This window comes from Rhinolophus hipposideros (genome assembly GCF_964194185.1).
Source record: "Rhinolophus hipposideros genome assembly, chromosome: 14".
Lineage (NCBI taxonomy): Eukaryota > Metazoa > Chordata > Mammalia > Chiroptera > Rhinolophidae > Rhinolophus > Rhinolophus hipposideros.
In genome coordinates, this window is record NC_138060.1 from 1484531 (window position 1) to 1509674 (window position 25144).

Genomic DNA, 25144 nt, shown 5'->3' on the forward strand with positions numbered 1-25144 from the left:
TGAGCAATTAGCATACTCTAGATTGTCAAATTTATGAATACGTTTCATAATCTCAAAAATGTAGGCTCTTAGAATGGAAAATATATTTCATAATTTTTAGAAACATTTGTTTCCTCAACATAGCATAAAACATGTTTATTAATGAACCCAAATAGCTTATTTTTTCTGTATTAAGAAGCCAAAAATAGGGCCGGCCTAGTGGCTCAGGCGGTTAGAGCTCCGTGCTCCTAACTCCAAAGGCTGCTGGTTGGATTCCCACATGGGCCAGTGGGCTCTCAACCACAAGGTTGCCAGTTCAATTCCTGGAGTCCTCAAGGGATGGTGGGCTGCGCCGCCTGCAACTAGCAAGGGCAACTAGACCTGGAGCTGAGCTGCGCCCTCCACAACTAAGACTGAAAGGACAACAACTTGAAGCTGAACGGCACCCTTCACAACTAAGATTGAAAGGACAACTTAACTTGGAAAAAAGTCCTGGAGGTACACACTGTTCCCCAATAAAGTCCTGTTCTCCTTCCTCCTCCCCCCAAAAAGCCAAAATAGGTAAACTTAGATTTATTTAGCAATTAATGTTTCAGTATTTTATCTTATTTGGAAATGATTTAGATATTCAAACATTTTTCATCTTTTAACTTAACTTAGTAAAACTAATATTTCAAGTTACCAAAACTATTTAGGAAACTATTTTTTTTTTTTTTTTTTTTTTGTTATAATTAATTTATTTATTAGTTTCAGGTGTACAAAACAAGGCAATACCCAGACGTTCATCATCTACATCCCCCACACTGCGAACCCCCCTCCCCCCATCCACCATCCCTCCGACCCCACACTGAACCATCACATTATATATATAAAATTATAGTTGGCATTCATTAATGAGGAAACTATTTTTAAGTGCACATATCATAAAACAATTATTGCTAAAATTTTTTATTCGAAAACTTTTTATTCTACTTACATTTAACTAATTTTAATAATTATATTTAGATTATTCATGAAAATTTTATGTGACATCAGACAATGTCAGTTTTTATCCCAAACTATTTTCTTGTTGAGAAACCTTATAACAGAGATAACACGAACTTATTTTTTTGTAAACCCAGATAAAATAAAAATATTATATTAAAAGTTAATAACTCTAAAGACATGTCTGTTTTAATGAAACCAACTAACTTAATATTTGTTTTAATATCAAATATTTTCCAAGATCATGTGATATTGAAAAATATTTGTGTTAATTTCTATTGTATTGCATAATTCATTCAATCCAATTAAACAGAGCTCTTCATAAACTAATTCTAATAATTTCCCTCTAGAGGTATACATATATATATATATATATGTATATACAAGGCAATTCCTCTGAGATACACACACACACTCACACACACATATATATATAAAGGGGGCCCCTGCCCCCTTGAGGTTAAAACCCCTCCTGATCTGAAATAATGATATTTAACCTCAGTCCAAAAAGGAGGGAGGTCTGAACCTAAGAGGGCTTCAGTGAAGGAGATAGTGGTCCATGGATGTGGTGAGCACAAAAAACGGCTTTTTAGGTACTATACCCAGACCCAGGATATGCTGATCCATGAAGGTAAAGCCATTTTACATGCCACTCCTGACATTAGATATGTTAACCTAAAAAATAAAAGGCCAAAGTGAGAAGCAAAAAGCATTTATTTGCGATTTCAAAAATAGCTATTTGGGAAGCTGATTCAGGCAGAAATCAAATAAGGTTCTGATTAGGAGACAAAGGCAAGGGGGTATTTATAAGAAAGGGAAGGAGAACAATTACATGAACAGTAGGAAGGCATTTCTATTGGTGCAGATGAGCTAACATGGAGATGTTGATTCTAAAGAATGTTTTTAATTTTTAGTCTGGTATTCGTCAGTATGATAGTAATAATATCAGCTTTCTTGTTATCCCTGTAAACAGTTTTTTGGGACATAATGTTGCTTTAGGCCCAGCCCAAAGTTTATTTTGCCCTGTTTTAACATTCCAGAGGTTTGAGGCATAAGACATGCGAGGCAATTCCTCTGATATTCTATTTTAAAATGACTTTGTTTATATTATTTTAAATAGAATTTATAACTTGCATAATTTACCACTAATTAGACATACAAAAATAAACAACAATAAACATACAAACAATAAAACACCACCAACAAAACCCTGTTATGTAGTTGCAACTATCAGTATTTTGCGATACATCAGATGTAATACTGTATATATTTCTTGTAAGAGTAGCAATGTACCATACAGTCTGTTTATCTGTGTTGCAATCCTGTGTGTGTGTATATGTGTGTGTTTGTGTTGCCAAAAATAGGATAAATCATCTAGAAAGTACACAGCTCTACTTTAAAGTGCTTTCAATTAGAGTTTCCTCATGGATAGCATAACTTCAGTCTCAGTTAATTTTCCTGCGTTAATAATTTTAAAATATTAATACTTGTGACCTATAGGAATGAGGTCCCTTGGTAAATGTAAAGCTAATTTGGAATGATCCAGTCAAAGGCCTATCTCAAGGGTTTTACTAACTACAAGTTTTATCAATGCATTTACAGTATTGAGTGCCTGTTATTTGTAAGGTTCAGTATGGCATAAAACAGGGAGGCTTGGTTCAGAATATGAAACAAGTTGGGTACCGTGTTTCCCCGAAAATAAGACCTAGCTGGACCACCAGCTCCAATGCATCTTTTGGAGCAAAAATATAAGTGGTCTTACATAATATAAAATATAATATAATATCAATAATACTGGGTCTTATATTAATTTTTAAGGGAGTCAGTTCTATAGTGTTTTAGAGCCTGGGAACAGAAATCAGATTCACTTGGGTTTCAATTCCTGTTTCACCACTCACTAACTGTGTAATCCTGTGCAAACCATGGGGATATAATGCCTACTTCATAGAGCTGTCACAAGGAGAAAACGAGATCACTATAAAGGATTTTGTATGTACTGGCACATACTAAATTTCAGTTAATTCAATTAATTGCTCTGCTGCCCAAGGAATAGCTGAATGTGTGTGTAAGAGTACGCTTTAAATTGTTTTACACATGACCTCTTATTTTGTCTTTATCAAAACTCCCAGATTTAAGCAGAGTGATTTTTATTTTAAATTTTTTAAATTTTGTTTGCTCTAGTTAATGTATTTTTCTGAGTCTTAATTAATTTCTAAGACTCATGAAAAATGGGAGATTGAAAAGGCTTTTGAGGTTATCTGGTCCACTGTCAGAGGAGATGGGTAAATAGGTACTATTTCCTGGACTATTCTAGCTATCAGTGGAATAACAGGAAATAAAATTAGAGGAAAGGAAGGCCAACGGAATATGTAGGGGAAGAAAGAGACTAGTGGAGGAAGCACTGGGAGAGTACGAGGAGCATAGATTAAAAGTGGGGGAGGAAGAAGACAAGGGAGCAAAGGGAAAAAGGAGACCAAAGAGGACCGCAAACAAGTCTAAGGAGAAAACTAAGAAAAGGAAAAGTACAGAAAGACAGCAATTTGCCAATACAGGCTAACTCTACCATGGTTTAAGAGTCAGACGTTCTGGGTCTGATCATTGTAAAAGTGCATGATTATTATAAGACATATTGCTTAACCTTTTGAGTCGTTCTTTGAAGTTCCTAGTGTTGAAAGAGATTAGGTAAACAGGTAAACAGGTAAATTAGGTAAAAGAGATTTTACCTAAAATCTTGAAACAGATTAGGTAATAGGTAAAACAGGTAAACAGGTAAACTGGTAAATTAGGTAAACGATCTGTAAACAAGAAAAGTCTATTCAAATAAGGAATTAGGAAAGAGAGAGGGAAAGAGGGAGATAGGAGGGGGAGAGGGAGAAGAGAAGGAGGGTTGAGAGATTGGCATAGAAAGGCGGTGAGGAAGAGGATGAACAGGGGATTGTTGACCAAACAGGTGTGATCTAAGGAAAAGCCCAGTAGGACGCTGCTGGGGTGACTGATCCAACACATCGAGCATCGACAACCTGCCAGGTACGTTGTTAGAGCTTTACATATTTTCATGCTATCCTCACAGTATCTCTATGGGGCTAGATCCTAGTATTATTCTCATTTTATAGAAGAGGTATGTGAAGCACAGAGAAGTTTAGTAACTTTCCAATGGTCTTAACAGCTGGGAAGTGGCCGAGAAAGGATTCAAAAGTAGGTCTGCCTACCTGCAAAGCCAGTGCTGTTAAAATCATCTCTAAGAACCTCGAAAGAGGCTTGTGGGTCTAAGGTGGACTGCTGTCCGTGTTCTTCCAAGTTACGCTCTGGGTTCAATACCCGTGCACAAAGCTCCACTTGCCACTCCCTTTCTCCGTCTCTCCACCTACAGCGTCCCGTCTCCACGGAGATAGGCGAGAGGCGGGACTTCCTCGTCACGCACGAGCACTTCCGCCTTGGGCCGGAAGCGCTGTGACTCACCGGACGAGTGTCTGCGCGTGGGTAGTTCTCGGAGAATTTGAGTGGTGAGACCGTGGCTGCAGTGACCGTGACTGACTTGGTCCCGGCGTGCGGCGCGGCAATGCTGACCCCGGCGTTCGACCTCAGCCAGGACCCCGACTTCCTGACTATCGCTATCCGCGTGCCCTACGCCCGGGTCTCGGAGTTTGACGTCTACTTCAAGGGGGTCGACTTCAAGTTCTATGCCAAGCCGTATTTTCTCAGGTGAGTCCCGCGTGTCTGGCCACGGGAAGCGCGTTTTGGGGCTTCATTCACTCATTCGGTAACGGCTTATGCAGAGAGGGTGAAAGAACGGGAGCACGTCTCGGTTTTCCCACTGCCCTTTCCCGAGACCCCCGCGGCTTCGGTAGGTGCCTGGGCACGGGAGCTCCTGTGGGTGTGCGCTCTAGATCTGCCGAAGCTCATCTTAAAACTTACTAAATGTCCACGTTAGACAGATTTCGGAGCCGCTTTCAAACGTGGCGTTTGGGCCTCCGTCGCGTTCCCGGTGCCCGTCCTGCCGCCCAGGTGCCCGCCCCTCCCCTTCCCCCTCTCTCGCCCGCCCCGCCTCAGCCCTCCCCGCCCCACCACAGCGCGCGCTGACTTCCCAACTGGCCGGCCCGTTGGGCTGCTCGTAGCCCACGTGCTGCTTGTCCACCTCTCCCCCGACCTCTGCCTGCTTCCTGAAAGGCTCGCCTTCCGTGGCTCCCACGACACCGAAGTCGCTTGGTTCTCCGGCTTCCTCATTATGTGCTGCTTCTCTGGTTTTGCCCCTTGACTGTGGTTGTCGTCCCCCAAGGTTCGGCGAGGAGCCCTGGGCATGTGCTGTTTGCATTTTCCCCCTGCAGAACCGTAGTGTAACAGTAGTAACAGCCAGCACTTCACATTGCATGTGAGAGGAGGGGCAAGCAGTGCGATAAATGCCTTATGTTCATTATCTCATTTAATCTTGACAGTGGTCCTCGGAGATAGGCATTATTATTATCAGCGCCATGTTACAGAGGACACTGCCAGATTATTCTTCTTAAACATTATCAATACTCCCTTTTCCTAGGACGTAACATCCATTCTCCGGATCATTCTCATTCAAAGATAGCTCCACGCTACTTTTCCTGCCCTGCTACTTTCCTGATACAAACCTTCCTCTAGAATCAAGCTGTTCCTTCACTGGGCCTGCACCAGCTTTTCTCAGATCCCATTAGGCCCAAACTTAATCCACCTACTTGAGTATGCTGCACTTACCTATTTCTGTACTTATTTATATCTTTATTTATTTTTCAAGTCCATGGTATGTACCAGGCTCTATTTTCAGTATTGGAGATGTAGTCGTGCCTCAGGTGGGTTACATTCTAATGAGGAGAGAAAAAGAATAAGCAAACAAGAAAACATACAACTACAAATCATAGTAAGTGCTCTGAAGGGAAATAAAGTGCAGTGATAGAGAATAAAAGAGACCCAATGTTTATGTAAAGTGCCCAGGGAAAGCCTTTCTGAAGTGATATTTAAGCCCAGATATGAGGAATGGGAACATGCTGATGATGGTATAGCAAATATTTATTGGATTTTTACTCCAGGTTAGTGCTTTACATGGATCATCTCATTTGGTGTTAGGGCAGTCCTACGAAGTAGGTTCTGTCATTCACCCATGTTACAGATGAAGGATCAGAGGCTCAGAGAAAAGTTGTTAAATAAGATAGGATTGTAAAGTAAAATAAATACAAGAAAATAAAATTTTCAAAGTAAGAATCACTTTGCTTAAGTCAGAGTTTTGATAAAGACAAAATAAGAGGTAAGGTGTGAAACAATTTAGAGTACTCTTTACACAAATTCATCCATTCGTTGGGTATCAGAGGCTTGGGAATTGGGCACACCTGAGGCTCAGCACATTTGGTATTCTGTGACTTTGGGCAAATTATTCAGTCTCAATTTTCTCATTTGTAAAATGGGACTAATATTAGTGATCTTAAAATGTTGATGTGAGGATTGAGATAATGCATACATAGTAGTTCTTACTACCGTGTCTGGTAATTAACCATGTATTCAATAAATAGTAGGTATTATTAAGGGCCTGCTGTTCCAGTCATCGTTGCTGGACAACCGAGCAAACTTAAAGGTCTAAAACAATAATCATTTAATTAACTCCCTGGTTTTTGTGTGTCAGGAATTTGATAAGGACTTGGCTGGGCTCTTCTGGATTGAGGTCTTTAATTCAGTTGTGATCACATGATGGTTGGCTCTGGAACAAGAAGGGACTAAGGAGCTGAGGACTGGCGTGGTGAAGTTGGGGAGGGTATCTCTCTTCCTGTAGTCTTAGGACCTCCCTGTGTGGTCTCTTAGCGTGGTCTAATTTGTGATTCCTTCAGGGAGTTGGAGCACAAACAGGATAGCTAAAAGTTTCTAGAGTGAGTATTCCAGCCAGCAAGGGAGAATCCATATCATCTTTTATGACCTAACTTCAGAAATCACAATCAATTCTATTGTATTGTATTGGTTAAATATGCTCAGTTTTAAAGGGAGTGAACACTGACCCCCCCCGCCCCCCCCACGTTGGAAGCAGTGATGTGAGATGGGCCATCTTTGTTGAAAATATAGTTTGCTACAGCACACAAAAGATGAATAAAATCTCACCCCTCTCCTTGAGGAATTGAGAGTCTAGCAGAGGAGGCATATCTGTGAACAAATATGATTTTACTATTTCACGGTAAGGATTTATATTTACAAAGAATCTAGGAGAAGGGAGCTAATAGCTAATAACAATAGCTTACTTTATTTTTCCTCTCAAATCTTTTTTCTTTTTTTGTTATTCGTTCCAGGTCTACAAAACAACATAATGATTAGACATTTACACCCCTCACAAAGTGATAAACCCCCCACGTCTACTACCCATTCGACATTGTAGATAGCTATTACAATGCCATGGATTATTATATTTCCTATATTCCTGTACTTTATATCCCATGATTATACATATACTTAATTATAGTTGACAATCAATACTGTTTTATATTACTTTCAGGTGTACAGTGCAGTGGCCAGGCATCCATACAACTTATGAAGTAATTCCCCTTGTCAAGTCCAATACCCAGCTGACACCATGCAGTTTTACAACATTGTTGACTATATTCCCCTTACTGCTCACCACATCCCCGTGACTATTTTGAAGCTAATAATTAGTGCTTCCTAATCCCTTCACCTTTCTTACTCATCCCCTTAACCCCCCTCCCATCCGGCAACCATCAGTTTGTTCTCTGTATCTATGAGTCTATTTCTGTTTTGTTTGTTCATTTATTCTGTTCTTTAGATTCCACATATAAGTGAGATCATAGGGTATTTGTCTTTCTCAGTCTGACTTATTTCACTTAGCGTAATATTCTGAAGATCCACCATGCTGTTACAAATAGTAAGATTTCATTCTTTTTTATGGCTGAGTATTACTCTATTGTATAAATGTACCACAATTTCTTTATCCAATCATCTGTTGAAGGGCATTTTGTTTATTTCCATATCTTGGCTGTTGTGAATACAGCTGCAGTAAACATAGGAGTACAGTAGTACCTCAATTTTCGAATGTCGCTGTTGACGAACATTTCGGTTTATGAACAGCATAAACCCGTAAGTAAATGCTTCTGTTTTTGAACAAGCCTCGAAGTCGAACATAGCACATGGCATCCGCTGAGTGCAAGATCCTGAGGCCAAGGTGTTGGCTGTTTTCGAACGTTTCAGAACTCCCAACGGTCTTCTGGAATGGATTACGTTCTATAATAGAGGTACCACTCACTGTACATGTATTTTTTTCAAATTAGTGTTTTGGATTTCTTTGGATAGATACCCAAGAATGGAATTGCTAGGTTATAAGATAGTTCTATGTTAAATTTTTTGAGGAACCTCAATACTGTTTTCCATAGTGGCTGCACCAAATTACAATCCCACCAGCAGTGCACGAGGGTTCTCTTTTCTCCACATCCTCGCTAACACTTGTCTGTTGATTTATTGATGATAGCCATTCTGACAGGAGTGATGTGGTATCTTACTGTGGTTTTTATTTGTATTTGTCTGATGATTAGTGATGTTGAGCATGTTTATATGTCTATTGGCCACTTGTATGTCCTCTTTGGAGAAATGTCTCCTCCTATCCTCTGCCCAGTTTTTAATTGGATTGTTTGTTATTTTGATGTTGCCTTGTATAAGTTTTTTAAACATAAAATTTTTAACCATTAGTAACACTTTTTGAACAATATAACCATAACATCTTTGGAGATCTTAAATATGCGTATGTGTCAGATAGTCTACAATATTATGCACGATTTCTTTTTTTTTTGTAGTTCTGCATAATTTTTTAAAATTTATTGGGGTGACAATTGTTAGTAAGATTACGTAGATTTCAGGTGTACAATTCTGTATTACATCATCTATAAATCATTGTGTGTTCACCACCCAGAGTCAGTTCTCTTTCCATCACGATATATTTGATCCTCCTTACCCTCATCTCCCACCCCCCACACCCCTTATCCTCTGGTAACCATTAAACTATTGTCTGTGTCTGTGAGATTTTGTTTCTCATATGTTTCTCTTATTCTTTTGTTGTTTTTGGTTTATATACCACATATCAGTGAAATAATATGGTTCTGTGCTTTTTCTGTCAGACTTATTTCGCTTAGCACTATACTCTCAAGATCCATCCATTTTGTCAAAAATGTTCCTATATTATCTGTTCTTAATGCCGAATAGTATTCCATTGTGTATATGTACCACAACTTCTTTATACATTCATCTATCGAAGGACATGTTGGTTGTTTCCATGTCTTGGCCACCGTAAACAAAGCTGCAATGAGCATTGGAGCACACGTGTCTTTTTTTTTTTTTTTTCCCTTGCCTAAATTTTTTTTTTAATTAAATTTATTGGGGTGACAATTGTTAGTAAATTTACATAGATTTCAGGTGTACAATTCTGTATTACATCGTCTATAAATCCCATTGTGTGTTCACCACCCACAGTCAGTTCTCCTTCCATCACCATATATTTGATCCCCTTTACCCTCATCACCCACCCCCCACCCCCTTACCCTCTGGTAACCACTAAATTATTGTCTGTGTCTATGAGTTTTTGTTTCTCATTTGTTTGTCTTGTTCTTTTTGGTTTATATACCACATATCAGTGAAATCATAGGGTTCTCTGCTTTTTCTGTCTGACTTATTTCACTTACCATTATCCTCTCAAGATCCATCCATGTTGTCACAAATTCTCCTATATCATCTTTCCTTAACGCCGAATAGTATTCCATTGTGTATATGTACCACAACTTCTTTATCCATTCATCTATCGAAGGACATTTTGGTTGTTTCCATGTCTTGGCCACCGTAAACAAAGCTGCAATGAACATTGGCGTACACGTGTCTCTATAGAGAAATGCTTTTATATTTTTGGGTAGATACCCAGGAGAGCGATTGCTGGGTCATATGGTAATTCTATTCGTAATTTTTTGAGGAACCTCCACACTGCCTTCCATAATGGCTGCACCAGTCTGCATTCCCACCAACAGTGTATGAGGGTTCCTTTTTCTCCACAGCCTCTCCAACACTTGTTACTATTTGTCTTGTTGATGAAAGCCATTCTGACTGGGGTGAGGTGATATCTCATTGTGGTTTTCATTTGCATTTCTCCGATGATTAGTGATGTTGAGCATATTTTCATATGTTTGTTTGCCATTTGTATGTCCTCTTTGGAGAAATGTCTCTTCAGGTCCTCTGCCCATTTTTCAATTGGGTTGTTTGTTTTTTGTTGTTGAGTTTTATGAGTTCCTCGTATATTTTGGATATTAGCCCCTTATCGGAGGCACTGTTTGCAAAAATCTTCTCCCATTCAGTTGGTTGCCCATTTATTTTGTCGATGGTTTGTTTTGCGGTGCAGAAGCTTTTAAGTTTCATATACTGCCATTCGTTTATTTTAGCTTTTACTTCCATCGCCTTTGGAGTCAAATTCATAAAATGCTCTTTGAACCTAAAGTCCATAAGTTTAGAACTTATGTTTTCTTCTATGCAGTTTATTGTGTCAGGTTTTATGCTTAAGTCTTTGATCCACTTTGAATTCATTTTGGTACATGGTGACAGATAGCAGTCCTTTCATTCTTTTACACGTGGCTATCCAATTCTGCCAGCACCATTTATTGAAGAGGCTGTCTTTCCTCCATTGTATGTTTTTAGCTTCTTTGTCAAAAATTATCTGTCCATATTTATGTGGTTTTATTTCTGAGTTCTCAATTCTATTCCATTGGTCTATGTGTCTGTTTTTTCTGCCAATGCCATGCTGTTTTGATTATTGTAGCCCTGTAGTACAAGCTAAAGTCAGGGAGTGCGATACCTCCAGTATTGTTCTTTTTTCTTAAGATTGCTTAGGGTATTTGCGGTCTTTTGTGGTTCCAAGCAAATCTGATATTTTGTTCTATTTCTTTAAATAAAATGCCATTGGGATTTTGATGGGGATTGCATTAAATCTGCATATTGCTTTGGGTAATGTGGCCATTTTAATTATGTTGACTCTTCCGATTCAAGAACACGGAATGTCTTTCCATTTCTTTGTGTCTCTTCAATTTCTTTCAAAAATGTCTTGTAGTTTTCAGCATATAGTTCCTTCACATCCTTGGTTAAGTTTATTCCTAGACATTTTATTCTTTTTGTTGCAATTGCAAAAGGAACTGTTTTTTGTATTTCTTTTTCTGAGATTTCATTGTTAGTAAATAGGAATGCAATGGACTTTTGTACATTGATTTTTTAGCCAGCAACTTTACTGTATTCGTTGATTGTTTCTAACAGCTGTTGGTGGAGTCTTTAGGGTTTTCTATATATAACATCATGTTATCCGCAAAGGGTGATAAATTTAACCTCTTCATTCCTAATTTGGATGCCTCTTATTTCTTTCTCTACCCTGATTGCTCTGGCAAGGAGTTCCAACACTATGTAGAAAAGCAGAGGTGATAGGGGACAGCCCTGTCGCGTTCCTGAACATAGAGCAAAGGACTTCAGTTTTTCACCATTAATTATGAGATTAGCTGAGGGCTTGTCATATATGGCCTTTATTATGTTAAGGTATTTTCCTTCTATAGCTGTTTTATTAAGTGTTTTATTAAGTGTTATAAATAGATGTTGTATCTTATCAGATGCTTTTTCATATATGGCCTTTATTATGTTAAGGTATTTTCCTTCTGTATTTGTTTTATTAAGTGTTTTATTAAGTGTTACAAATAGATGTTGTATCTTATCAGATGCTTTTTCTGCATCAATTGATATAATCATATGATTTTTGTCCTTTTTTTGTTTATGTTGTATCACATTGATGGATTTGCGTATGTTGCACCATCATTGTGCCCCTGAGATGAACCCCACTTGGTCGTGATGAATAATCTTTTTAATGCATTGTTGTATTCGATTTGCTAGAATTTTGTTTAGGATTTTTGCATCAGAGATATTGGTCTGTAGTTTTTTTTTTGTTGTTGTCCTTACCAGGTTTTGGTATCAGGGTAGTGTTGGCCTCAGAAAATGAGTTAGGGAGTACTGACTCTTCTTCAATTTTTTGGAAGAGTTTGAGTAGGATTGGTATTAGATCCTGTTTGAAGGTTTGGTAGAATTCACTAGTGAAGCCATCTGGTCCCGGACTTTTGCTTTTGGGAAGATTTTGGATGACTGATTCAATTTCGTTTCTAGTGATCTGTCTGTTTAGATTTTCCAGTTCTTCATGGTTCAGCCTTTGAGGACTATATGTTTCTAACAACTTGTCCATTTCTTCTAGGTTATTGAATTTGGTGGCATATAGTCCTTCATAGTATTCTTGCATGATCCTTTGTATTTCTGTGGTGTCCGTGATAACTTCCCCTTTTTCATTTCTGATTTTGTCAATTAGTGTCTTCTCTCTTTTTATCTTAGTGAGTCTAGCCAAGGGTTTGTCAATTTTGTTAATCTTTTCAAAGAACCAGCTTTTTGTCACATTAATTTTTTCTATTGTCTTTTTGTTGTCTATTTCATTTAGTTCTGCTCTGATTTTTGTTATTTCCTCTCTTCTGCTGATCTTGGGTTTCACTTGTTTTTCTCTTTCTAGTTCTTTACGGTGTAACATGAGGTTATTTATTTGGGATTTTTCTTGTTTCTTGAGATAGGCGTGTAATGATATAAATTTCCCTCTTAAAACTGCTTTCGCTGCATCCCAAATGTTTTGGTAGGATATATTTTCATTGTCATTTGTTTCTGTGTATCTTTTGATCTCTCCTCTAATTTCTTCTTTGTCCCGGTCATTCTTTAAAAGAATATTGTTTAATCTCCATGTATTTGTGTTTTTTCCTGCTTTCTTTTTGCAGTTGATATCCAATTATATCAAAGTCTTGTGATCAGAGCATATGCTTGGTATGATTTCAATCTTGTTAAATATGCTGAGGCTGATTTTATGTTCCTATATATGGTCTATTCTTGAGAATGTTCCATGTACACTAGAAAAGAATGTATAGCCTTTTGTTTTAGGATGAATCGCTCTGTATATGTCAATTATGTCCATTTTATCTAATGAGTCATTTAGGGCTGCTATTTTGTTATTTATTTTCTGTTTGGATGATCTATCCATAGCTGTCAATGATGTATTTAAGTCCCCTAGTATAATTGTGTTTTGGTCAATTTCTCCCTTTAGTTCTGTTAGTAGTTGCTTGGTATATTTCGGTGCTCCCTGATTGGGGGCATAAATATTGATGACTGTTATGTCTTCTTGTTGTATAGTCCCCTTTACCATTATGAAATGTCCATCTTTGTCTCTTGTTATCTTTTTCACCCTGAAGTCTGTTTCATCTGATATCATTATGGCTTCACCTGATTTTCTCTGGGTACCATTTGCTTGGAGTGTCAATTTCCACACTTTCACTTTGGGTCTATGCTTTTCCTTGTAGCTGAGATGTGTCTCTGGGAGACAGCATATGGTTGGGTTTAGTTTTTTGATCCAATCTGCTACTCTGTGCCTTTTTATTGGTGGGTTCTGTCTATTTACATTTAGGGTAATTATTGATATGTGAGGATTTCCTGTCATTCTATCTTTAGTTTTCTGGTGAAGCTGTGTCTTTATTGTTTCTTTGTCTTTATGTTGTTGTCTATTATTTCTGTGTGGTGGTATTCTATTATGTTTCCCTCTGTTTATTCTTTCATTACAGTATATATTTCAGTTCTGGATTTTTTTGTGTGAGTTGTTACCCTTAAGTTTATATAAAAGAAAGTTTGACATTTAGAGTATTCCATTTTCTTCAGCACGCTTACTGTCTCCATTCTCATATTTTGGTTCAGGCCTTTACTCTCCCCCTTTTTATGTTTTGGTTGCCACAAATTGTCCCCGTTGATGGTGGTCAAATAGCCTCCTTTAGTATTTCTTGTACTGCAGGTCGTGTATTGGAAAATTCCCTCAGCTTCTGTATGTCTGGAAAGGTCTTTATTCCTCCTTCATATCTAAAGGATATCTTTGCTGGATATATTATTCTTGGCTTACGATTTTTGTCTTTGAATAGTTGGAATATTTGGTTCCACTCCCTCCTGGCTTGTAGAGTTTCTGCTGAAAAATCTGATGATAATCTAATGGGCTTTCTTTTGTAGGTTACCGTCTTTTCTTCCCTGGGTGCCTTGAAGATTCTTTCTTTGTCGTCGATTTTAGACAGCTTCAATACAATATGCCTTGGAGAGGGCCTGTTGGGATTGAGGTAATTAGGTGTTCTATTTGCTTCTTGGATTCGAGGATCCAGTTCTGTCCATAATTTTGGGAATTTCTCATCAACAATTTGTTTTAATATATTCTCTGTTCCCTTTTTTTTCCTTCTCCTTCTGGTATGCCCATTTTTCTTATGTTGCTCTTTCTGACAGAGTCAGAAAGTTCTTGTAGAGTTTTTTCTTTTCTTTTAAGTCTCAAGTTTCTTTCTTCTTCCATCTGTGTAATTTCCAGGTTTCAATCTTCGATGTCACTGATTCTTTCCTCCCTCTGGTCAACTCTACTACCTAAGCTGGTCATTTCATTCTTCATTTCTTCTATTGAGCAATGGCGGGGACCACCACCACAGCCGGTCCTGCTTCACAGCTCCCTCCTCTTTGCCTGAACTAGTTGGGCTGCTAATGTGTGTCTGCGGTCCCCAGTTCTCAGAACAGCAAATATTCTGTTCTTTTGATCTGACACTGCTACCTATCCGCTTCTAGCACCAGGAAGGTGGGGGTGGGGTGAGCTCTGGGAGGGGGGGGGCGGCTAGTCTCAGTGCCTAAGGCTTTCGTTCTCTGCTCAGCAGTGAGGGCTTAAACCACTGTTCTCAGCCTTCTTCCCTCAGTCTTTTCTCTGAGGTCTCTGCCGTGAGCATTAGCTTCAGCCGTGTTATATGCTGCCCCCTCAGTCCTGTGGGCCATAAGCGGAGTGTTAGCAATCCGAGTTCTTCCCTCTCCCGCAGCTGTGGTAGTTCTGGGATGCAGCGAGCTTGGAGCACTGAGCCTGGTCTGCGTCCTGCGCCCGTCCGGCTATGTCTGCGCACTTCTCCCTTCCCTTCTTCCCGGCTCGTGCGATCGCCCACCTTTAAGTGAATTCAGTAGTGGGCTTCTTTGTCTTGCCTGTCTGCTGTGCAGAGAGTCCTTTGTGGAGTTATTGTTGTTCGATTAGTTGTAAATTTCAGGGGAGCTTTACAGAGGCTCACCTCACGCTGCCATTTTGATGACATCTCAAAAAAAATTTTTGAATATTGTCCCCTTATGAGATGTATCATTGACAATTATCTCCGATTCAGTAGGATGTCTTTTTGTTTTGTTCATGGTTTCTTTTGCTGTGAAAAACTTTTTAGTTTGATGCAGTCCCATTTGTTTATTTTTTCTTTTGTTTCCCTTGACCAAGGGGATATATCAGTAAAAATATTACTAAGAGTAATGTCTGAGAATTTACTTCCTATATTTTTTCTATGAGTTTTATATTTTCAGGTTTTATATTTAGGTCTTTAATCTATTTTGAGTTTATTATTGTATGTGGCATAAGAATGTGGTACAGGTTTATTTTTTTTTTGCATGTATCTGTCTAGTTTTCCCAGCACCATTTATTGAATAGACTGTCTTTACCCCAGTGTAAATTCTTGCTTCCTTGTCATAGATTTAATGACCATATAGGCATGGATTTATTTCTGGGCTCTCTAATTTCTTCCGTTGATCTGTGTGTCTGTTTTTATGCCAATGCCATGCTGTGTTGCTTACTGTATAGACTTGTAGTATAATTTGATATCAGTAATGTGATACCTCGAGCTTTGTTCTTCTTTCTCAGGATTACCATTGCCATCCCAGATCTTTTATGGTTTCATATAAATATTACGATTATTTTTTTCTAGTTCTGTGAAAAATGCCATTGGTATTTGGATAGGGATTACATTGAATCTATGTATTGCTTTGGATAGTACAGATGTTTTAACTATATTCTTTCTATCCATGTGCATGGTATGTGTTTCCGTTTATTTGTGTCTTCTTTAACTTCTCTTTTCTATGTCTTACAATTTTCTAAATACAGGTATTTTGCTTTTTAAATTATATTTATTCCTAAGTGTTTTATTTTATTTTCTGATGAAATTGTACATGGAATTGTTTTCTTAATATTTTTTTTCTGATAATTTGTTACCGGCATATAAAAATGCAACTGATTTCTGAATATTAATTTTGTATTCTGATACTTTACTGAATTTATTATCAGTTTTAATAGTTTATTGGTGGAATCTTTTTAGCTCTCTTTATATGGTATCATGTCATCGGCAAACAATGGCAATTTTACTTCTTCCTTTCTCATTTGGATGCCTTTTATTTATTTCCTTGTCTGATTTCTGTGGCTAGAACTTCTAGTACTATGTTGAATAAATGTGATAAAAGTGGGCATCCTTTTCTTGTTCCTGATCTTAAGGGGAATGCTTTTGGCTTTTCCCATTGAGTATGATATTAGCCCTGAGTTTGTCATATACGGCCTTTGTTATGTTGAGATATGTTCCCTCTATTCCCACTCTGCTGATAGTTTTTATTATAAATGGATGCTGGATTTTGTCAAATGCTTTTCCTGCATCTGTTGATATGACCATATGATTTTTATTTTTCATTTTGTTTATGTGGTGTATCAAGTTAATTGATTTGAAGATAATGAACCAACCTTGCATACCGGGAGTAAATCCCACTTGATTGTGGTGTATCATCTTTTTAATGGTATTGCTGAATTCGGTTAGCTAATATTTTGTTGAGGATTTTTGCATGTGTCTTCATTAGGGATATAGGCCTGTAGTTTTCTTTTTTTTGTAATGTTGTTGGTTTTGGAATGAGGACAGTGGTAACCTCATAAATTGATCTTGAGAGCATTCCCTCCTCTTGGAGTTTTTGGAACAGTTTGAGGACAAAAGGTGTTAATTCTTTTTTGAATGTTGGTAAAATTCACCGGTGAAGCCATCTGGTCCAGGACTTTTGTTTGTTGGGAGCTTGTTGATTACCAGTTTGTTTCATTCTTCGTAATCGGTCTGTTCAGATTTTCTGATTCTTGTTTCAGTCTTGGAAGATTGCATACTTCTAGGAATTTATCCATTTCTTCCAGATTGTCAAATTTGTTGGCGTATAGTTGCTCATAGTATTTTCTTAGTTTTGTTTTGTATTTCTGTGTTATCTGCTGTCACTTCTCTTTCATTTCTCGTTTTATTTGATTCTCTTTCTCTCTGTCTCTGTCTGTCTGTCTGTCTGTCTGTCTGTCTCTCTCTCTCTCTCTCTCTTTCTCTGTCTTTTCATGAGTCTGGTTATAGTTTTGTCAATTTTGCTTATCTTTTCAAAAAACCAGCTCTTGGTTTCATTGATCATTTGTATTGTTTGTTTAGTCTCTATTTCACTTATTTCTTGTACATGCTTAAATCTTTATTATTTCCTTCCTTGTACTCCCTTTGGACTTTGTTTGCTTTTGTTTCTCTAGTTCCCTTAGCTGTAAAGATAAACTGTTGATTTGAAATTCTTCTTATTTCTTGAGGTAGGCGTGCATTCCTATGAATTTCCCTCTTAAGACTGCTTCTGCTGGTTCACCCATTCATTATTTAGTAGCATGTTATTTAGCCTCCATGTGTTTGTGTGTTTTTCAGTTTTTTTCTTGTAATTGATTTCTAGTTTCATACCACTGTAGTAAGAGAAGACACTTGATATGATTTCAGTCTTAAATTTATTGAGACTTGTTTTGTGGCCTAACATATGGTCTATCTTGGAAAATGTTCTATATGTTCTTGAAAGAAATGTATATTCTGCTGCTTTGGGGTGAAATGTTCTAAAATCTCAGTTAAATTCTTCAGGTCTAGTGTGTTATTTAAAGCTGCTGTTTACATGTTGATTTTCTGTCTGGAAGATTTATCCATTGGTGTCAATGAGGTGTTAAAGTCCCCTACTATGATTGTGTTACTGTTGTTATCTGCCTCTATGTCGTAACATATTTGCTTTATATATTTTGGCGCTCCTATGTTGGGTGCATAAATATTTACTGGGTATTGTCCTCTTGTTAGAATGATTTCTTTATTATTATGTAATGTTCTTCTTTGTCTCTTAGTATAATCTTTATAATAAGTCTAATCTTAAAGTCTAATCTGTCCTATATAAGCATTGCTACCCCACCTTTTTTCTGCTTTCATTTGCATAAAATATTGTTTTATCCCTTTACTTTCAGTTAGTATGTGTCTTTCTATCTGAGGTGAGTTTCTTGTAGATAGCATATGCATTGGTCCTTGTTTTCTTTCTTTTTTTCTTTCTTGTCTATTGTTTTCTATTAGTTTCAGATGCATAAAACATGTAATAGTTAGACATTTATCATTTGTATCCCTCGCACAGTGACAACCCCCCTCCTCCCATCCACTGCCCCTCTGACATCGCACACAGGCATTACATTTCCACTGTCTATTGCTAAAGCTGTACTCCGCTTCTTGTAAATATGTATAAAATTGTAGTTGACATTCATTATTCATCAGCTTCAGCTTCAGGTGTATAGTGCAGTGATCAGGCATCTACATCTTCCCTGAGGTGGTCTCCCTAACAATACAAGTGTCCATCAGATACCCTACAAAATCTTTACAACATTATTGATTACATTCCCCAAATTGACATTCATAACCCCGTAGCAATCTTGTCATTATTGACTGTGCTTTCCAATCCCCTTACCTTCCCTCTTATCCCTTCCCCACTCCCATTTAGCAATCCTCAGTTTTTCCTCTATGACTCAGAGACTGTTTTTGATTAGTTTATTCATTTATTGTTTTCTTTAGATTCCACATAGAAGTGAGATCATATGGTACTTGTCTTTCTCTGTCTGACTTATTTCACTTAACATAGTGTTCTCTAGATCCATCCATGTTGTTGCAGATGGTAAGATTTCTTTCTTCTTTATGGCTTTTTCTTCTTTATGGCTTTACTCCATTGCGTAAATGTACCACAGCTTCTTAATCCAGTCATCTACCAATGGGCATTTCGGTTGTTTCCATGTCCTGGCTATTGTGTATGTGCTGCAGTAAACAGGAGTGCATAAATTTTTTGGAATTAGAGTTTTGGATTTCTCTGGATATATACCAAGGAGTAGAATTGCTGGAACATAAGGTAGTTTTATTTTCAGATTTTTGAGATACCTCCATACTGTTTTCCATAGTGGCTGCACCAATCTGCAATCCCACCAACAGTGAACAAGGGTTTCCTTTTCTCCACATCCATGCCAACACTTGTTGTTTGCTGATTTATTGATGATAGCCATTTTGACTGGAGTGTGGTGGTATCTCATTGTGGTTTTTATTTGCATTTCTCTGATGGTTAGTGAGGTTGAGCATTTTTTCATATGTCTGTTTGCCATGTGTATGTCCTTTTTAGAAAAATGTCTCTTCATGTGCTCTGCCCGTTTTTCAATTGGGTTGTTTGTTTTTTTAGGAGTTGAGTGAGTTTTTTATAAATTTTGGATATTAACCCCTTATCGGATACATCATTGGAAAATATCTTTCCCATTCAGTAGGATCCTTTTATGTTTTATTGATGGTTTCCTTTGATGTGAAAAAACTTTTCAGTTTGATGTAATCCCACATGTTTATTTTTTCTCTTACTTTCCTTGCCTGAGGGGATATATCAGTAAAAATCTTATTCCGGGTAATATCTGTAAAGTTTCTTCCTATATTTTCTTCTAGGAATTTTATGGTTTCAGATCTTACATTTAAGTCTTTAAGCCATTTTGAATTTATTCTCGTATATGGTGTAAGGAGGTGGTCCAGCTTCATTTTTTTTGCATGTGTCTGTCCAGGTTTTCCAGCACCATTTATTTAACAAACAGTATTTACCCCACTGTAAATTTTTGTTTCCATTGTTATAGATTAAATGATCATATAGGCAAGGATTTATTTCTGGGCTCTCTAGTCTGTTCCATTGACCTATGTGTCTGTATTTATGCCAATACCATGCTTTTTTGATTATTGGTAGTATAATTTGATGTCAGGTTTCGTGATACCTCTCACTTTGTTCTTATTTCTCAAGATTGACAAGGCTATCTGGGGTCTTTTATTGTTCCATATAAATTTTAGGATTATATATTCTCTTTTTGAGTAAAATATTCTTGGTAGTGTCATAGGAATTTCCTTGAATATGTGTATTGCCTTAGGCAATACGGACATTTTAACTATATTAATTCTTTCTATCAATGAACATGGTATGTGTTTCCATCTATTTGGATCTTCTTTAATTACTCTCTTCAGGGTCTTACAATTTTCTGAGTACAGATCTTTTACTTCTGTGGTTAAATTTATTCCCAGGTATTTTATAGTCTTTGAAGCAATTGTAAATGGGACTGTTTTCCTAATTTCTCCTTTTGATATTTTATTATTGGTATGTACAAATGCAACTGATTTCTGAATATTAATTTTGTATCCTGTTACTTTACTAAATTCATCTATCGGCTCTAACAGTTTCTTGGTGGAGTCTTTAGGGTTCTCTATATATAGTATCATGTCATCTGCATATAATGACAGTTTTACTTCCTCCTTACCAATTTGGATGCTTTTTATTTCTTTTTCTTCTCTTATTGCTGTGGCTAGAACTTCCAGCACTCTGTTGAATAGAAGTGGAGAAAGTGGGCAACCTTGCCTTGTTCCTGATATTAAGTGGAATGGTTTTAGCTTTTCCCCATTGAGTATGATGTTAGCTGTGGGTTTATCATATATGGCCTTTATTATGTTGAGATATGATTCCTCTATTCCCACTTTCTTAAGGGTTTTTATCATAAATGCTGCTGAATTTTGTCACATGCGTTTTCTGCATCTATTGATATAATCATATGATTTTTATTTTTCATTTTGTTAATGTGGTGTATCACATTAATTGATTTGCAGATGTTGAACTATGTTTGCATACTGAGAGTGAATCCCACTTGATTGTGGTGTATGATCTTTTTAATATATTGCTAAATTCTGTTAGCTAATATGTTGTTGAGGATTTTGGCTTCTATGTTCATTAAAGATATTGGGCTGTAGTTTTCTTTTTTTGTGGTGTCTTTGTCTGATTTTGGGATCTGGGTGATACTGGCTTCATAAAAAGTGTTTGGGAGCCATCCCTCCTTCTGGATTTTTTGGAAGAGCTTGAGGAGAATAGGTGATAATTCCTTTTTGAACGTTTTGTAAAATTCACCTGTATAGCCATCTGGTCCAGGGATTTTGTTGGGAGATTGTTTATTACTGATTCAGTTTTTCTGGTGGTAGTCAGTCTATTCAGGTTTTCTGTTTCTTCTTGAGTTAGCCTTGGAAGGTTGTATGCTTCTAGAAAATTGTCCATTTTTCTAGGTTGTCATTTTGTTGGCATACATGTTGGCTAATTTGTTGGCTCATAGTAATTTCTTAAGTTTTTGTATATCTGTGTATCTGTTGTCACTTCTCTTTCATTTCTAATTTTATTAATTTGGGTCCTCTCTCTCTCTTTTTTTAATGAGTCTGGCTAAAGTTTTGTCGATTTTGTTTATCTCTCTAAAAACCAACTCTTGGATTCATTGATCGTTTGTATTGTTTTCTGGTTTCTATTTCATTTATTTCCACCTGACATTTGTGTCCTTTTTTGTACTCTCTTTGGGCTTATTTTGCTGTTCTTTTTCCAGATCCCTTAAGTGTAAAGATAAACTGTTGATTAATGATTTTTCTTGTTTCTTTAGGTACGCTTCTAATGCTATGAATTTCCCTCGTAGGACCGCTTTTGCTGCATCCCATAGATTTTGGGTCGTCGTTTTTTCATTTTCGTTTGTCTTGAGATATATTTAGATTTCTTCCTTGATCTTGTGGTTGACCCATTCATTATTTAGTAATATGTTATTCAGCCTCCATGAGTTGTGTGTCTTCCAGTTTTTTCCTGTAATTGATTTCTAATATCATAGCACTGTGGTCAGAGAAGACAATTGGTATGATTTCAATTTTCTTAAATTTATCTAATACTTGTTTTGTGGCCTAACATGTGATCTATTTTGGAAAATGTTCCATGTGCGCTTGAGAAGAACGTGTATTTCACAGCTTTGGGTGAAATGCTCTGAAAATATCAATTAAATCCAAGTGGTCCGATGTGTCATTTAAGGTTGTTGTTTCCATATTGGTTTTCTGTTTGGAAGACCTGTCTCTTGTTGTCCGAGGTGTGTTGATGTCCCCTACTATGATAGTATTACTGTTGATCTCTGTGTTTATGTCAGCCAATATCTGTTTTATATATTTAGGTGCTCCTATGTTGGGTGTATAGATGTTTACTAGGGTTATGTCCTCTTGTCGGATTGATCCCTTTATTATTATATAGTGCCCATCTTTGTCTTTTAATATGTTCTCCATTTTAATGTCTATTTTGTCAGATATAAGTATTGCAACTCCAGCTTTTTTCTCATTGCCATTTGCATGAAATATCTTAATTCACCCCTTCACTTTCAGGCTGTATGGGTCTCTTGATCTGAGGTGAGTCTCTTGTATGCAGCATATATAAGAGTCCTGCTTTCTTACCACTCAGACAACCCATGTCTTTTGATTGGAACATTTAATCCATTTACATTTAAGGTGATTATTGATAGGTACATAGTTATTGCCGTTTTTTTAAGTTTGTAGTTCCATTGTTTTCATTTTTCTTCTGTTTACAGAAACCGTTTTAATATTTCCTGCAATGTTGGCTTGGTGGTAATAAATTCCTTTAGCTTATTCTTTTCTGGGAAGCTCTTTATCTCCCCTTCGATTTTAAATGATAGCCTTGTAGGCCTTTGTTTTCCATCACTTTGAGTATTTCTTTCCACTCCTTCTTGGCCTGCAGTGTTTCTTTAGAAAAGTCATTTGATAGTTTTAAAGGAGTTCCCTTGTATGCAACCTGCTGTCTTTCTCTTGCTGCTTTTAGGATTCTCTCTTTGTCTTTAACCTTTGCCATTTAACTATAATGTGCCTTGGTGTGGACCTGTTTGGGTTCATCCTGGTTCATACGCCCTGCACTTCCTGGGTATGTTGGTTTTCTTCATCAGGTTAGGGAAGTTTTCAGACATTACTTCAAATATGTTCTCCATCTTTGCTTCCTCTCTTCACTTTCTGGTATTCCTATGATGCGCATGTTGTTGTGCTTGATGTTATTCCAGAGGTCTCTTAAACCATTTTCATTTTTTAAATTCTTTTTTCTTTTTGTTGTTCTGTTTGGGTGATCTCTGGTAATTTGTCTTCTAAGTCGCTGATTCGATCCTCTGCTTCATCTAACCTGCTAGTAATTCCTTCAAGTGTTTTCTTTATTTCAGTTATTGTATTCTTTAGTTCTAACTGGTTGTTTGTTATGATTTCTACATCCTTCTTTATGTCTTCTCTAAGCGCCTTAAACATTCTTATCACCAGTGTTCTGAACTCTGTCTCTGGTAGTTTGGTTACCCCTGCCTAATTTGTTTCCAGTTGTGGAGGTTTCTTCTGTTCTTTTATTTGGGACATGTTTCTTTGTTTCCCCATTCTGGTTGGCTCTCTGTGTTTGCTTCGATGTATTAAGTAGATCCCCTAGGGTTCTTAGTTTTTTTGCTGGGTTCTTACCTTGTGTAGTATGTGTCTTTCATATTTGACTTGCACCACTTCCTTCTTCTCCTCTGCGTGTGCTCCAAAGGTGACTCTTGTGTTGTGTATATTGTCCTGTTAAAGTTGATCTTTAATTGCTTTTCGCTTGTGATTAGGTGGTATTGACTCCTCAGCTGACTAGATGTGAGACTTGGCTCTGACCACAGTGGATGTTTTTCTGAATGAGTTGTGACCGCTCAAATAAGGTGTGGCCTTTTTGGGCTCTTGTGCCTGTAGAGAATTCCCTCTGGGTGTGTCACTTGTAGGTCAAACACGGTAGTACTGTGGTTTGGTCTGGAGTTGGCCTCTGAGTGGGTTGAATATTGTGCCTCTTGAGCTGGGCCCTGGTAGGGTAGTTTCAGAACAAAGCAAATGACCAAGCAGAACCACAACAATAACAACAATAAAGAAAAAAACAAACACATTCACATATAAAAACAACCGCTAACCCACACTCAACACCGGGAAGAATGTCAAAGATATAAAAACAAAACAAAAGAAAAACAGCAGCGCTAGTCTTGGCTTAAGCTCACCAAGTAATCTCCAGGTTGTCCTCTGCTGTACCTCTGTAAATTGTGCAGGCGGAGCTGGTCACCTGGTGCCCAGAGTGACTTTAGGACTGCAGATTTAGATGCGTGGGGCGGAGGGGTCTGGATGGTAGTTTCTACAAAGTCAGTGCAGTTTCTGCCCTTGCCTGTACATATGCGCACTGAGAGTAGCACCACCAGCCCTGTGCCCAGGTCTCCTGAGTCTTAGGGCACTTCTTCTGTGTGTGTGTGTGTGTGTGTGTGTGTGTGCAGATTCTGAGCTGCTGAAATTCCAGAGCTGTCCCTGCTGCCTACTGCTGATCCTTTGGAGTGTCTCCACAGTTGTATTTGCCTTGCCCTGGGCAGGCCAGAAAGGGTGGGGGCTGGGGATGTTGGCATCTTCTCTCTCCCAGCCCAGCCATGTCACACTTTTCCCAACCTCTTTCCTGTGTCAGAGCTGTACACCGGGTCTTCCCAAATCCCGAGCGCTATTGCTCCTCTGTAGTCTGACTCTACTCCTTAGTTCAGGGGCCAGCTTGAGTCTCTGATAGGGCAGGGGTAGGATTCGAGAATGGGGAGAGGGACCCAGGTATGGAGTTTACGTCCTTGTCCATCCTAGGGCCCAGCTGGAGGTCTCAGCTGAGGTTATTGCCTCAAATGCTGGATATGCTGTCCCCTTGGCTGGAGAGATCAGCTGTGGGACGCAGGGAAAGAGCCCACCTCTTGGCTTTTGTGGTCTCTGTTCCGTCCTGGGACCCCCTGCATCTCCCCAGCCAAGGATGCCAGCAGGACCGCATCTCCACATCCTCAGATGCGGGCTGTGTCTCCACTGCTCCCTTCCATCTCCCCTGCTCGCCCAGTTTGCCCTCCTTCAATTAATCGTCATATGAGTCTCTTAGCTGTCCTGTGTGATGAGCAAAGAGTTCTTCGATGGGTATGGATTTTAAATTTGTGGTAAGTTCTGGAGGAGAACTCAAGAAGTCGGCCTCGCTGCACCCATTCCTATGACGTCAGTTCGGTCCTTGTTTTCTTATCCATTCAACTACCCTATATCTTTTGACTGGAGCATTTAAATCATTTACATTTAAAGTGATTATC

At 38.0% G+C, this 25144-nt stretch overlaps 2 protein-coding genes across 2 annotated transcripts in view; one reads left to right on the plus strand and one right to left on the minus strand.

The window, feature by feature from the left end:
- Positions 1-4322, minus strand: part of GXYLT2 (glucoside xylosyltransferase 2) — a gene marked incomplete at its 5' end in the record, with an annotated part of 191737 nt that extends 187415 nt beyond the window's left edge. Inside the window, one exon of the mRNA XM_081072716.1 lies at positions 4173-4322. The remainder of the gene's footprint in view (positions 1-4172) is intronic.
- Positions 4323-4399: 77 nt separating this feature from the next.
- Positions 4400-25144, plus strand: part of SHQ1 (SHQ1, H/ACA ribonucleoprotein assembly factor) — a 150001-nt gene continuing 129256 nt past the window's right edge. Inside the window, exon 1 of the mRNA XM_081072717.1 lies at positions 4400-4665. Coding sequence (XP_080928843.1) covers positions 4523-4665 — 143 coding nt within the window. The 5' untranslated portion in view covers positions 4400-4522. The remainder of the gene's footprint in view (positions 4666-25144) is intronic.